Source organism: Coregonus lavaretus, assembly GCF_964263955.1.
Source record: "Coregonus lavaretus genome assembly, chromosome: 6".
In the NCBI taxonomy this organism is placed as follows: Eukaryota; Metazoa; Chordata; class Actinopteri; order Salmoniformes; family Salmonidae; genus Coregonus; species Coregonus lavaretus.
The window spans coordinates 2776961-2793220 of record NC_139993.1 but is presented as its reverse complement, the minus strand read 5'-3'; the positions used below and the strand labels follow the sequence as shown (position 1 = coordinate 2793220).

General features: G+C 41.7%; 2 protein-coding genes across 3 annotated transcripts; both read left to right on the top strand.

The window, feature by feature from the left end:
• The first annotated feature begins 247 nt into the window (after positions 1-247).
• Positions 248-7131, top strand: LOC311131239 (BUB3-interacting and GLEBS motif-containing protein ZNF207-like). 2 transcript variants are annotated; one of them, XM_084164093.1, is made up of 11 exons: positions 248-413; positions 962-1088; positions 1186-1321; positions 1462-1653; positions 1881-1962; positions 2475-2539; positions 3128-3261; positions 4608-4706; positions 5465-5689; positions 5921-6077; positions 6288-7131. In XM_084164093.1, the coding sequence occupies exons 1-11, from the start codon at positions 373-375 to the stop codon at positions 6431-6433; spliced, it is 1404 nt and encodes a 467-aa protein (XP_084020219.1). In that variant the 5' UTR covers positions 248-372; the 3' UTR covers positions 6434-7131. The 2 variants fall into 2 exon arrangements, with proteins under 2 accessions (XP_084020219.1, XP_084020220.1); XM_084164094.1 differs by lacking the exon at positions 4608-4706.
• A 3855-nt stretch (positions 7132-10986) lies between these two features.
• cd7al (cd7 antigen-like) lies at positions 10987-14839 on the top strand. Its single transcript, XM_084163134.1, has 5 exons — positions 10987-11242; positions 11754-12107; positions 12400-12759; positions 13538-13641; positions 14146-14839. The coding sequence occupies exons 1-5, from the start codon at positions 11188-11190 to the stop codon at positions 14281-14283; spliced, it is 1011 nt and encodes a 336-aa protein (XP_084019260.1). The 5' UTR covers positions 10987-11187; the 3' UTR covers positions 14284-14839.
• The last annotated feature ends 1421 nt before the right edge of the window (positions 14840-16260 follow it).

Sequence of the window (16260 nt, the reverse complement as noted above, 5' to 3'; positions counted from 1 at the left end):
AATGTCGTCCCCATGTGGACATTTAACTTATTACACCAGCACAGAATGCATTGAAATGACGCGAGCAGAAAAACATGAAAGCATATAATAATTTGGTATGATTATTAATTTCAGATTATATCGGATTAAATCCCCAAAAATGTACAACTTCGTCAAAATAGTGTAAAGACATATTTAAATCACTTTTGTTTAGGGAAATGTGCACGTGTTCCATCAGCACAGCATTGTGGGTGCTATCATAATCCACTTCCTCCACTTGAAGAAGCGCCATTTTCGGCGTTGTCATAAAGCATGTCGCTAATGTTTATCACATAATAAGAACGAATTTCAGTGTTTGTTATTATACGTTAGGTTTCTAAGTACTATCTGAAAATGGGGCGAAAGAAGAAGAAGCAGATGAAGCCATGGTGCTGGTATCCTTTGGTTTGGGGAATAGAGTAAACGCGAATCATGAAAGGAAAGTGATGGCTCGAGTGCTTAGCAAGCTAGCTAGCGGAGTAAGATACTGTAGGCCTCACAAGACCTGTTCGCACTTTATCGTCTTTTTGTAATAATGTTGTGGCAATTTCATTTTCAAACAGTCTCTCTTCTAGTTTTATTTTAACAAAGTAAACCTGATGGTGTATATTGACAAACATTTTAGCCGGAAATATAGCTACGTTAGCTAACTAACTAGCGACATTATTAGTTAGCACGGTATTGTATTAATTATGTAAGTAAGCTAATTAGCTATCTCTATGCAGCTACCCAGTTTATGACGCTTAGTCGGCATACTTTGTCTGTCATAGATGGTGGTCAGAAGTATTGCTCAAAGAGTAGTTATACCTTACGTTGAAATAAAGGGGTAATAGCAGGGAGCAGGCACCCTCGATTGAATTAAATGAAATCATCTAACATTAGCTAGCTTGCTAACGTTAGTTTATACTTTCTGTCTGAAATTTCCTTAATTCACAACTTGAAGGTATTGTAATCGAGATTTCGATGATGAAAAGATCCTCATCCAACATCAAAAGGCCAAACATTTTAAGTGCCATATATGTCACAAGAAGTTGTACACTGGTCCAGGGCTGGCAATCCACTGTATGCAGGTTGGTATTCACATTAACAACATGTTGATTATTAATTCATCTGTGTTGTCAAACCTTTTATTTGTGATATGAATCATTGATGTTGTGTGTGTTTCAGGTTCACAAAGAGACCATCGATGGGGTCCCCAACGCCATACCTGGAAGGGTAGACATAGAATTGGAAATCTATGGCATGGAAGGAATTCCAGAGAAGGATATGCAGGAGAGGAGACGGACGTTAGAACAAAAACAGGGTTAGTGTCAACATCCTTCCCTGCATTTGTAGTGAGACATGGGGGGAGTTTGACAATAGAAGTCTACAGCCATGTCTCAGGGCAAATCATCTTAAAGAAATACTGTGTGACTAAAATACCCCTTTACCTTGTGTTTACAGAGAGCCAGAAGAAGAAGCAGAATCAGGATGACTCTGATGAGGATGACGAGGATGATGATGCTCCAGGCCCTTCGTTCGTTCAGCAGCAGATGCCTACTGCCCAGCCCCAGGCTAGCTATGTCCCTCCCATGGCCCAGCCCGGCATGCCCCCCGGGGCCAGGGCTCCAGGCATGCCACCAGGAGCTTACTCAGGTAGAACATGGGCAGAATGGCCATACGATTGCTATTTTCTGCCAGGAAGACATTCGCATGAAGTAATGATGATTGGCAAAAATGTTCAACTGCTCTGAATTGTGAATGAATCATGCCCGTTCTGAACAACCCACAAACTGGAAAATAGAAATTTCCAGCATCACCATATAATGGCTTATAAACTATACCTGGTGTATTGTTTAAAATCTATTTTCTTCCCAATACAGGAATGCCCCCTATGATGCCAGGACACGGTGTCCCGCCCATGATGCATGGGATGCCCCCTGGTATGCACGGAATGCCACCAGGGTGAGTACTGCGTCACCCCAGTCTGTATAGGAAAATGTGAGCGTCCCGTTCGCATTCAGCTCCAATTCAAACTGACAATTAAGGCATTGCTTTTTATCAGTAGTTGAGACAAGAGGGGGAACATTTAGGCTTGCAGGGTAAGGGTTTTGTTCAATAGTCCCCTGTAGCTCAGTTGGTAGAGCATGGCGCTTGCAACGCCAGGGTTGTGGGTTCGTTTCCCACGGGGGGCCAGTATGAAAAATGTATGCACTCACTAACTGTAAGTCGCTCTGCATAAGAGCGAGCGTCTGCTAAATGACTAAAATGTAATACTAACTCATACTACTCAGTGGGTGACATTTTCCCCTCTCAAAGACACACAAAGCCACGGTACGTTTGCTCACTCTGCAGGAGGAAAATGTCACACGGAACTGGTCCGTCACTGAAGAATCTGCCTCATTATTACAGCTTCAGACAGTTAGATTTGCTCATTTAGATTATAACTCACACCTGTTGGTTTGATCTCCTTACAGCATGATGCACGGGATGGGAGGGATGATGCCTCCAATGATGCAAGGGATTCCCGGTATGCCCCCAGGTAAGCACTGTCCTAGGAGGTACCCCTTTTCCCCTCCCTTACTCCAGTCACTCTGTACCCAGTGGGGTGGTCTGGCATTGACAGGGGATACAGCAACGTGGCCCTCTCTCATCTAGGACTATTCTCCTATATGAGGCTTATGAGAGCTGACAATTTCACAAAACTAGCATAGCGCATAGAGCTGGGCGACATAAACAAAAATCTATTAAATGATAAGCTTATAACATTAATGTGCACCACAGTTATTGTTTTAATATTACCCTTAAACTACTACTACTACTTCTCTGAATGTTGTAGTTATCAATTATCCAGTTATCAATCACCTATATTAGCAAACTTATTTAGTTTCAAACTTCACATTTCTCTAGTAGGGCCCTATAGGTTATTTATAGAAATGAACGATATCAGCAAAATGTCCACGATAAGTTTGATCGTTTTTGGTTTATCGTCCCAGCTCTAGTAGCACAGAATCATGTTCACTCTCAAATCTATCCTAGAAAGCATCTGCTATGATATTTGTAATGGATTCCCTAACTTCCTGAGAAAGAACTGTGATTTGATATTGAGCCCTGATGTCTTGTCCTCCAGGAATGCCACCCCACATGGGTCACCGTCCTGGTATGCCCCACATGGGCCAGGCCCCCACCGCGGCAGGGATGCCCCGACCCGCCGCAGCAGCCCCTGCTGCCGTCAGCAAGCCCCTGTTCCCCAGCGCAGTACAGGTGGGTCTCCTCGCCTAGAAGCGAGGTGAGATGGAGGTGTAGCTTGTCATAACTGGTTTACCTTATTTAAATAGTGTCCATTGAGTAATTCACCAAGAGGATTTCCTCTGTAGTAAGATGAAGTGCTTATTTTAAGAGTCACTGTCTGAAGGTTGTACTGGTGCGCTCATCTCAGGCACATGCATACTATCAGAGTATCATCATTAATGATAGGGAGTAGGCTTGGGCGGTATCCAGATTGTCATACCTTCATACCGATCTTGTACCATATCGGGATATTCGGTAATACCGTCACTGAACACAAGGGGCACTATTTTCAAATTCACTGAGTTTTTAAAATCTGAAGGTTAGCAATACTAACAAGTACATGTAAAATCCCATAGAGAATGCTAACTGTCACATTGCGAACATTTTAAGAAAGTCTCTGACCTAAACAATTTTCAGGACCGTCATCCCAGCTCACAAAGTTATAAAAGTAACTAAAAAATGCTACAGTTTGCTGCAGCTACAAAGCAAATATTAGACGGCAAGTCTCTTGATCCAGGAGGGGATTCTCTGCTGATAACGGCAAGCGAAGCTTGATTTTGTAAGAAGCTAACCACTTAGCTAAATAGCTAACTAGCTACTAAATTAACAAACCAAATGTACAGCTGCAGAGCATTTAGCACATTTTAGACAGTTAAGTAAAGTTAAGACATCTACATTTTACATTTACGTCATTTAGCAGACGCTCTTATCCAGAGTGACTTACAGTTAGAGTGCATACATTTTTTTCATACTGGCCCCCTGTGGGAATCGTACCCACAACCCTGGCGTTGCAAGCGCCATGCTCTACCAAATGAGCTACACGGGGCGTCATCTAGCTGGCAAACATTTAGTTGTGAATTCCATACTGTAAATAGATCACCTGGGGTGTGCTGCACAACAGTGAGTGACTCAAGGCTCTGGTCTCTTGTTATTGTGTGTTTCTAAACAAACACCATGTGACTGGGTACTACCGGTAATCTTCATAATGAACAATTATGTTAAATGAAAAACGCGATCTTTTATCTCCTAACATATTGCACAAGTTGACTGCAGGTATTTACTTAAGTAGCTACAAATATTAAAATGTATTAAAAAACTTCAAAGAAATAGTTTCAACGTTATTGAAAAACCATCCCGTGGCTATTTCCAAATACCCAGGTATACCGCCCAAGCCTAATAGATAGCAGCGTTGTATCAGTAATGCATCCATAGTAAGGAACAATGGTCAACTATAGCTCATTATCAACTGCCCTCTGCTAGTATTCACTCTAGGTTCTGCTAGTGTTGTTCACACTCTGCCTCTCTTCTTTATGCTTCAGATGGGCTCTCATGTTCCAAACACCATCACAGCCTCTCCCAGTAGCACTGCAGACTCTCAGTCTGCTGCCTCTAAGCCTCGGTTCTCTAACTCTCCACAAGTAGGCAGGACTGTTTCACTTAATGTCCCATAGAGATGCTTGTGGCATGCAGCATATCAGCTTTATTTGGTTGAGAATGCTACAAACTTACTGTTCTGACATATAAACAAGTTAAGGTAACATATTCTGCAGGCTTTTTTGACATTCCTTATGCATTTTTATGACTCGCTCCACCAAGAGGATGAGCTGACGTTCGGCTTTCCCTTGGGAGGACTTGCTGCATGCCTGTGTGTGGCCTTCCTTCGTTTTCTTAGCACTGGATTGGTGATTTTAAAATGTATTTTGTTTAGGCACAGCTTGCATTTAGCTTATTTTTCCCTCCTGTGACTTGTTAGCTTGATTTCCTCAGATGGTATTTTGCACAATGCAATGCTTATCAGCAATGTGTGACATGACACAAGTATTTCTTGAGTGTTTCAACGTTTGCGGAAAAAATGCTGAACTGACTTTTTGAAAGTGCAGTTTTATATGAATATAACCACCTGTGGAATTCTGATATTTTCCAGTCATTGAAAGTGCTAATCGGCTCAGCGTTAATTTGATGTACAGTGCACTCTGCTCATAAAAATCTGAGTAATCAACCAATCGCTTGTTGTGATCAAAAATCATGGGACAGAAATTCTATTTAGGAAGCACTTTTAAGGAATCAATGGGTCAAAAGTCTAAATATCTGATTCCTATGAGAGGACAGCATTGTAATCTGTGTGTGATTGAGTCACTCACCCATCTGACAGTGCCTCTTCCTTCCTGTCTCCCAGGCCCAGCAGAGTGCCTCTGGAGCTGTGCCCCACAGCGCGCCCTCCACCTCCTCCGACCCTCCCAAAGCAACATTCCCCGCCTACACCCAGTCCTCTGCCTCCTCCTCTAACCCCCCTAGTAACACTGTGGCCAAGCCCCCCGCCACAGTGACCAGTAAGCCAGCCACCCTCACCACCACGAGTGCAACCAGTAAGTTGATCCACCCTGATGAGGATATCTCACTGGTAAGTTGCTCCTGCTTTGCGTTTTGCCCTTTCACAGTAAGTAATGAATGAGATAAAGTACTTTTATCTGTCGCGTTACTGTTTTGATACTTGTAATATTTGTTTAAAACAAAGTAGTCAAATATAATGTAATTGAGTTGTGTGATTTGTCCTTGCCGTTGCACTGAAAGGGATAGGCTAGAGTTGCGTGATGTTTAAGAATCCCCTCTGTGTTTGTCTGCCCGGTAACAGGAGGAGCGACGGGCTCAGTTGCCCCGGTACCAGCGTAACGTGCCCAGGCAGGGGCAGGTCCACATGTCTGCCCCTCCTGTGGCGGCTGTGGGCGGCATGATGCCCACACAGCAGGGCATGCCCCCCCAGCAGCCTGGCATGAGGCACCCCATGCATGGTAAGAGACGTTATGGCATCACCAGACCAAAAATGAACTGGAGGAGAGAAACTTGTAGCCTTTGTGATGGCATGAAAGACCAAGTATCATACCAGTCAAAACATATAGTAGAGAACAATGAATCACTCTAACACTAGCAACATGATGTTTTTGCTTTTGCCACTTTGCATTGTGAGCGTGATGTTTTAATATACTTCCTCCTTCCTCCAGGTCAGTATGGCGGTCCCCCCCAGGGCATGCCTGGCTACATGCAGGGCGGGATGCCTCCGTATGGGCAGGGCCCTCCGATGGGATACCAAGGAGGGCCTCCCATGGGCATGCGGCCCCCCGTCATGTCTCCTGCCGGACGATACTGAAGCAGTCGCAACGACCTGACCCCTCACTAGGTTTGGAGGTTAAACCTTTTCTCACCTTGTGCTTTTTAAAACTAGCCCAAGCCAATGAGCAGTAAGACCAACCAGTGATGGTGAAGAAAAGTATTGATGAAAAAATATATATATATACGCAGCACACGGACATTTAACATGACATCTTTAATGGGGGAAAAAACATAGAAACACACAACACACAAAACAACTTGATGATGACAACTTTGTCGTTGTGCAGATTTGATACATGTATGGTGTTTTTCTTCTCATGTTTCACTCAGGTTTGTAGAAGTGAAGTGTGTTAAATATGGTTCATATTGTTTTGACTGCTCGCTGCTGGAGTAACATGATCGTACCGTACCGCCCCCCCCCCCCTTACAAAAAGGCAAGTTTCCTGTAAATATGATTTTCTGTTGTGTAGAGTAAGTCGGTGGCGAGGCCCTCACAGCACACTTAGGTGTTGTTGGACACCCTGTCCCCAACCGTATGGTTGGTGAGGGACCTCCTTTATGACGATGATTTCAACTGTTTAGTAGTTTACCACCAGATCTATGGATTATTATCTATCAGTCTCTAGCTTCATTCTTATTTCAGGTTTATTCCATGATCAAAAGGGTAACTTGTGTGAATTTATTCTCTGTACTGTTTTAAACAATCTGTTGTAATAAAACCCACTTAAAATCCAACACTGTTTTCTTCCTGACCTGTGGATGGGGATGAGGCTTCATGAAGGTTTGTACCATGGAGGTTAGTACCTTCATCATGAAGGTTTGTACATAAATGTTTTACTTATGAAATATTGCTCAAATAATGATGTCAACATTTCAGATCTCTGGTATTTTTAAACATGTTTTAATATACACATTGTCTTGATGCAGATACGTTTATAGCCTAGATGTTCTTTAATAGTAATCAATCATTTAATACCTGCACCCTGAATGAGTTTATTTTCCTCACCTTAGGTTCACTAACATTTGCATGCAAGTGCTCTACTGTGTGTGTGGTTGATGATAAATATACATTTTACTTGATGTCGGGTGTATTTTTCCTAAACCACCTACTCATGTCCTCCGGGTATCTACCTTTTCAAGTCAGAGGGCCTTATTTGGTGTTGTTCCACTATGGTGCATCAGTGTTTCCCCTATATGCATTTAGCAGCGGCACACCGCCGCTGCTAAATCGTGGCCACCACTGCAATTTTTTTGTTGATTAAATGACTAAAACCAGGTATATAGAAACAATAATGGAGCAATATATTTGAGAACAACAAAATCGCTTAAATTAAAACTAGACAGTCGGAGAATCTATAATTCCAAAAATGTCATGGCATTGGGCCCCTATTGATTTTGGTATGTTTGAGTCATTTAGGTAGTTTATGAAGACAGCATAAGCCATGGCAAAATGTGAAGAATTGCAGGAAGTTTGCTTTAAAACTGTAAAATGTTCTCCGACCCATGGCAAAATGTGTAGAATTGCAGAATATTTGCTTTAGAAGCAGCTACAGTTTCTCTGTGGCCAAGAGGGCCTCTAAAACCGGGCCATTTGCCACGCCCATTACCCCCCCCCCCCACATGCTAACTTTGCCACCGCTGCTGAAAATAATACTAGGGGAAACACTGCTTAGCATATTAAAATCAAAAGAGCATTTGCAACATTTTGTAAGTCCTTTTGCACAGTACCATGTCTATTTTGATGGTAATGTCCTTATCTGCTTTTCAGCCTAAAACACAGATTTCTTGCGAAACAGGTCAGTTATATCTGTAAGTACCCATTCCCTTACCATAGTGTGGCTGTATCTTGCACCGGATGTACCGTTAAGTATTAACTAGTTATTGAATCACACTGAAATAATGCATTGTGGGAGTTTTTCCAAGATTTGTACATATTGTTTTGAGTATTGTAGATGTATCATTCTAAAGTACTTGCTATCAAGATTTGTTACACAATTTGGTTGAATACAAATTTAATGAATATTGAATGCTGTGGTGTGCCATTGTTGCCTCTTCCTGTCTGGTGGTGAAGGAGACAGTTCGGTGGAAACTGGACACATTTTTACCCCACTCATTTGGTAAGTAGGATTTCACATCGGCTATGATATACAGTGCCTTCAGAAAGTATTCATACCCCTAGACTTATTCCACATTTGGTTGTTACAGCCTGAATTCAAAATGAATTAAATCGATATATTTTTTCTCACTTCTACACACAATACCCCATAATGACAAAGTGAAAACATGTTTTTAGAAATGTTTGTACATTTATTGAAAATGAAATACAGATATCTCATGCATAAGTATTCAACTCCTTGAGTCATATGTTAGCATCACCTTTGGTAGCGATTACAGCTGAGTCTTTCTGGGTATGTCTCTAAGAGCTTTGCACACCAGGATTGCATTTATATTTGCACATTCTTTAAAAAATGATTTAAGCGCTGTCAATTTGGTTTGTCATTGCTAGACAGCCATTTTCAAGTCTTGCCATGCATTTTCAAACAGATCTAAGTCAAAACTGTAACTAGGCAATTCGGGACATTCAATGTCGTCTTGGTAAGCAACTCCAGTGTATATTTGACCTTGTGTTTTAGGCTATTGTCCTACTGAAAGTTGAATTTGTGCGTCTCTTTTGGAAAGAAGACTGAACCAGGTTTTCCTTTAGGTTTTTGTCTGTGCTTAGCTCTATTCTGTTTATTTTTGCAGTTTTGCTTTAGTGCCTTATTGCAAACAGGATGCAAGCTTTGGAATATTTTTTATGCTGTATAGGCTTCCTTTTCACTGTCATTTAGGTTAGTATTGTGGAGTAACTACAATGTTGTTGATCCATCCTCAGTTTTCTCCTATCACAGCCATTAAACTCTTTAAATGTTTTAAAGTCCCCATTGGCCTCATGGTGAAATCTGAGTGGTTTCCTTCCTCTCTGGCAACTGAGTTAGGAAGGATGCCTGTATCTTTGTAGTGACTGGGTGTATTGATACAACATCCAAAGTGTAATTAATAACTACCATGCTCAAAGGGATATTCAATGTCTGCTTTTTAGTTTATTTTTACCCATCTACCTATAGATACCCTTTGCGAGGCATTTGAAAACCTCCCTGGTCTTTGGCGACTCTGTTTTCAAATTCACTGCTCGACTGCGGGACCTTACAGATAATTGTGTGTGTGGGGTACAGAGATGAGGTAGTCATTCAAAAATCATGTTAAACACAATTATTGCCCACAGAGTGAGTACATACATCTTATATTGTGACTTAAACACATTTTTACTCCTGAATCTATTTAGGCTTGCCATAACGGGGTTGAATTATTTTTGACAAGACATTTCAGCTTTCCATTTTAATTAATTTGTGAAAATTTCAAACTATCATTCCACTACACACAATCTCAATTTAGTTAATTTTTAATTCAGGCTGTAACATAAAATGAGGAAAAAGTCAAGGCGTGTGAATACTTTTGGAAGGCACTGTACATGGCAGTTGTAAAATAATGATTGACAAGTTCATTTGAAAACACTGCCAGACAATATTACACTAATGACAGTTTGAAGTTTCTTCAAGTTATGATCATTATGATTACAGATTATTAATAATGATGGGTTATAGTATTTGTCCTGTTAGATGTCGTCCTTTGAACACGTGTCCAAAATGTTCTACGTAGGAAACACCTCGTCTTCCAACTTCCACAACAATGCTCAAAACTGTCTTGGATATGCTGCTGTCACTAATACTTAAAACTGTTACTAGGTTTAGCTTCACCATTATAATTGAATTCTCCCCCGTTTATAAATAATTGTCAACGTGCATACTATACCATCCTTTTAAAGGGAACATGAGCCTGTTTGCTCATCTAACTATACATTTCACATAAAGCAAATAGACGTGATGGTAATTTCACAAGACAATGTAGGCAGTATCACAGTTGCTCTCCCCTTGCTGATGTGCATACATAAATGTATCCCAATGTAAAATGAATGCAAATTCCAAATGCTTTGTATCAAAACAGTCACTGTATTATTATTAATAATAAATGTGTATACTGTACAATTTTTAGTATGTCTGTTTTTTTTCAAGCATATCTTGTTAAAAAAACATTTTATACCAGGAACAGGACAGAGCTGAAGCATTTTTGTAAACTGACCACTAGATGTTCTTGTTGGGTTGTGAACTTCCAATATCTCCCACGACATTACAGTAAATAGTTAGTAGTTTGTGGTATGTTTTAACTTTCATAACATTTTATAAACCTTAAACAACTTAAAGTAACTAATGTGTTGATGGTTGATACCTAAATATATTTTACATTTTCTCTTAGTAGCAGTATTTGGCTGAAATTGACTGATTTTTGCAGCTTTACAAATGGCTAAATACTCACAGTATTTTATACTCTTAGTATAAGGTCAAAACACTGTCTGGTTTCAGTATTTTGCATTTGCAGAACCATCTCATCTTAACAATGAATACATGTTTTGTAGTAATTACTAATGGTAGGCTTGGCTATTTGCTGTGACACTAGTGATGAGGAGAAATTTAGAAACATCTCTTCCTCTTTAGCGTTAAGGTTTGGGGAGGAGCATTTAGAAGTTCCTTTAACTAGTCATCACCAATTTCTTATCTGGCTGAGACCCTCCCCCAGTCAGTCAGTGAGTCACACTCAACAATTATAGTTTACTACTCCACTTATGTCTCTGAGGCTCACTGCATGCTGTTAAGTGTGTGAAAGCGTCATCATATAAGAACAAGGGAAGTCCTGATGGATCTTCATCTGACAGGATTTTGGCTGCTGCTCATCACACATACTGTGTTGGGTAAGTTGTGTTTCTGTCACTTTTGGTGTGGGGTTAGTTTATTTGGGAACTGTGTTGGCCACAGGAGGCTGCTGAGGGGAGGATGGCTCATAATGGCTGGCGTGAATGGAATGGCATCAAACACATGGAAACCATGGGTTTGATTGATTTGATACCATTCCACTCTAGGCATTAACACGAGCCTGTCCTCCACAATTAAGGTGGCACCAACCTCCTGTGGTGTTGGCCAAAAAAATAATCTGCCATTGCAAATTTGGGATAATTTTATCATGGAGTATTTTAATGCCTATAAAAACAGCACTTGTTTGGTTTAGTCTAACCAGAGCCCTGCAACTGTTTCATATCACTACATTGATCATTATGCAGATGCTTTCTTGACCAGGTTAGGAAGGTCCAAACAATGCCTCAGTACAGTGGGCTTCCCTTATATGACCACCAACAAGCCATAAACAACCAATGACACTAACGGGGAGCTAACGTTGTATTACCTTCTCTATATCTTGCCTTCTAGTGTTCTGTGATATGGAATTCATGGAGAGACCGCAGGGTGACTCTGTAGAGTTCCACTGTATCTCTGAGTTCAATGCCGCCAAGCCCATTGGGCTCTACCTGAAACGCAAGTGGCTGCAGCCCAACCGAGAGGTCCTGTTCATGTATACTGCACAAAAGCCTGCTCTTTACCCTGATGTCAAACAGCGCATCCATGTCACCGGAGACCCAAGTACTCACCGGGTCAATGTGACCCTCAGCCAGCTGAAGGGAACAGACATGGACCTCTACTACTGTGAGTTTGTATTCCCCGACACCAGCTTCGATCAAACGATTCCAAGCAAGATGGAGTTCTTCCTGTACGTCAACGATGCTGGTGAGTATTCTTTATGGATTCCTCCATTGATTTCCTATTTCCTTTTTTTTGTTTCTTGATGCGAGTGGAGTTGATGGCATCATGATATGTGTGTTAAACAGTCACAGTAGCCTGTGTGTTTTCCCCTTTTTTTTGGAACAACTCCTGATGCCATAGCTGAGCCCCACTGTTCATGTTATCATGCATTCTGCCACTGCTTCCTCCTAAGAATAGCCCTGGCTCTAGCAACAGACTCCCCTCTCCCACGCCCTCATAGCCAGTCATACTAGTGTTTGTTTCCCATGTGGAGAAGATGCCCCAGACAACAAGATGGATGTAGGCCTGATAGAGACGTGCGCCGGGGGGTCAGCTGTCCTCCCCTGCCTCGCCCCCTATGGTTCCCCCTCGGCCATGGAGGGGGTATGCCTGAAGAGGCGGTGGAACCGGGATCCAGTAGAGGTGCTGTTCCACTCCAAGCTCCCCTCCTCTGCCTCGTTCCCCCCAGAAGAGAGGCTTCACCTGGTCACGGGGCTGGGTGGCCTGGCCTACAACCTCACCCTGCTAGAGATGCAGCCGGAAGAGAGTGCTTTTTACAGCTGTGAGCTGCTGCTCCCCGGCAGGCCCGACAACAGCGCCAGGCTAGGGAGACACGTGTACTTTGTGTCTGTGCAAGGTGGGTCTTATCATAGGGCTAGTGGATTCAACCCCAATAAAACACCTGATTTATCATAGGGCTTGTGGATATAAACATAACACTTGATTTATTAAGGCTTGTTCATTCGTTGAGCTTACACATCTCAAATGGGCCATTTTATGTGCCTAAGCTTTGTGTGTCTATGCAAGGTTTTGACCTTCACGAAAAGTCTTATCTATCCACTTCCCCTCACCACATCGGTCTCTATACTCACTTTGAAACTAGACATTAGACAGATGCAGTAGGAAATTGGGGTCAGTGGTTTTGGTTTTAAAGGGATAGTTTGTGATTTTGGCAAGGAACCCGATCTACTTCCCCACAGTCAGATGAAGTTGGAAGTAGTTTCGTGAGCCAATGCTAACTAGCATTAGCGCAATGATTCAAACTGCACACAGACATAAAAACGGTATCCACAAGTTCATCTGACTCTGGGGAAGTAGATAAAGGGCTTCATTGCCAAAATCCCAAACTATCCCTTTAAGCTGTAAATTCATGCCAGTAAATGTCCAGGCCATCTGTGGAAGCTGTTTCCATGACGCTGTATTGTTTATTAACTCTAGTAGCCAATCAAGTAACCCAGGTAACAATTATCAAACAGGCACGGTTCTGTTAGTAATTAATTTCATGTTCAACATACACAGTATATGAATGGTTGTCAATTTATTTTCAATTCAATTAATTCAGGAAGTGAGTTGACATTCTGTGTAAGGCTTTTAAGTGTGATACTGCATATTGGGCATTATTGTTGTTTCCCCAGGTGTTACGTGTAGCTGTACCGGTTATGTTCCACTGCTCTACGTCCTTTCTGCTGCTGTGGGGCTGCTGCTCATCTTCCTCATCGCCCTGGGAGTGGCTCATTATGTGAGTAGGACTGTAACCTACTGACTATGGAGAAAAGGATTGATGCACAGAATATTATTTAGATCAAATATATACATGGTAGCCACTCCAGTTTTCTGCTGCTTTCCTGAGGTCATAATTTAAAAAGTATTACAACCTCACATTTTGCAATAATTCATATTACATTTTCTTGAATGCACAAACCATTCTTCACTCTGAGTTTATAAAGCCACACTGTAACCTTTTACAGCCACAACTGTAACCTCTATGGTTGAAGACTGGGGAGAGATGATATTGTTATGTTTAGATACTTATTACTCATTTGGTAGCTACTGTAGTCCTCAAGTAGCAGTACCATAACATTGATTTCTGACAGGTATGACTAAGTAACAGTGATTTGTAAAACACCTCACATTGAGGAAGGATGCCACTTTGAATAAAAAAACAGCCATCCTCTTACTATTCAGAGTTTCACTAGTTGTTTTCAGCTGCTGCCTTCTCTGATTGGCTTCTGTCCTCTGTCAGCGTAAGACCCAAGGCGACCGTGTCAAACCGCAGCCCCACCAGGCTTCCATCTACGAGGAGATGGTCGGGGTGCGGCCCCCCAACGGGAATGGAAAAGTGCCCCCTCTTACCACGAGGCCCCCATTGCATCTGGAGTAAATGGATGCTTCCGCCTATGACAACCCCCTCTCTGAGGTCTCGACAGGAAAACCACTATGAGAGGCCCGAAGGGGCACCACTAGTATCTGAAACTGCTGGGGAGATGTGAGGAACGAGGTCGGCCCAATCTCACCAACACTGTGTTTGACTATTCATTTATAAACTGGAGTCTGGACTATAACTTACTCACACAACCTTACATTTGGACAACAAACATCCACCTTAACCCACCTAACTTAGTGTGGTGTACTGTAAATGCTGTTGTGGAGTTTTAAACAAGGATGTTTCGTATTTGATGTGAATGTTGTAGACAAGGCGTGCTCAATGTAGCCCTGCTTTGCTTTTTTAAAGGTATTTTATAAGCAAGAAAGTGTAATACTTATCTTTAGTGTTGTGTAGTATTTTGACATGTTACATTTATCCATGCTCACTGTCCAGTCCACAGGGAACTGTCATTATTGCCAATCATGGAGGTTGGATCAATATTCCTATTGGATCAGTGCTGGAAACAGACAAGAATCGTGGCCATCCCAATACCAGGACTTACAAAATGCCAATTTATACCTGGTGCCAGTGGCGGCTCCTGAAAAAATTCTCAGGGGGGGCAATTTTTCTGATGATTTAGGTGACCTACACACATTTAAAAAAAGATATGTCCAGCAACAACATGAAGACAGGGGCAGCATATAAGTCAATGCCAGAAGCATTTATTGACTGATCTCAAAAGTGTTGGCTTACAAAAGCAAAATAAGTTATCACAGTAAAAATAATCAAGGGTGTTCTTTCACATTCCTCAACACTGCATAAACAATATGCATTTCCATAAACAAATGAAATATCAGCTGAAAATACAGCATCTTGGTATTTGTTCAGATTGTAGGATCAACAAGAGCTTTTACCACATTTTTTGCCTCATGGTTGAATTGGAAATATGTGCACCTGAGCATAATTCACAACAAGCAAGCAGGAGCTTTTGATAGAGGCTACTGAAAACATTGATGCAAGTTATTGGTAATAAGAAATTTTTATAGACTTCCATATTCTGCCCTCTTGTATAGATTTGTGAAAATGAACAGTGATAGACATTTTGCCTGAAAACAGAATTTGAAAATAATTTCTAGAAAAGGTAAACACAGCTATCTGTATGGCTTTGTAAAAATGAACAACCATATTCTGGCCAATTGTATAGATTTGTAAATATGAACAACCATATTCTGGCCAATTGTATAGATTTGTAAAAATGAACATGAACAGATTTTTTTTTTTTTTTTTTACTTTTTTTTAAATGAAAAAGAACAATTTTAAACAACATCAACTGTGAACTGATTTGGGCGTGTGTGTGTTAAAGAGACAGACAGGGAGGGACAAAGAGAGAGAGAGGCTACATTACTTGTACTGAAACTGTTCTCTTCTCTCTTTCAATGCAGCAAAGCGGTCAATGACTTTCTCATTGAAATCAGGCATGCTGAGGACTAGTTCCCTCTCCATGGAAAGCATGGCCAGTGCATTCAGACGTTCCTGGCCCATTGAATTTCGCAGGAATGTCTTAACTCGTGTCAAAGTTGAGAAACATCTCTCAGCTTCAGCTGTTGTCATGGGAGTAGTTATGAGGATGTTCAACAGAGTCACAGTCTCAGAGAACTTCTCCTGGAGGTTGTAGCTCATGAGAACCTGGTACAGTGCCAGTGCACCACAGTTTGACTTTCACGTCGTCGGCAAAAAGACCGTTCAGTCTCTCCAAAAGCACACTGGCGATTGAGACTGAGGTTGATTCCGAGATGGGAAGGAACTCAAAAAAGCGCTCCTGCACTTTGTGGTTGCTATCTATGTACCTCAGCACAAGCACCAGCTGTGTCTGTGTAGAAACGTCCGTGGTCTCGTCAGCTTGGATAGCTACGAAGTTCGCCGACTTCACCTCCTCCACAATATGTTCCCTCATGACCGCTAGCATACACTCCAGTAGCTCGTTTTGAATGG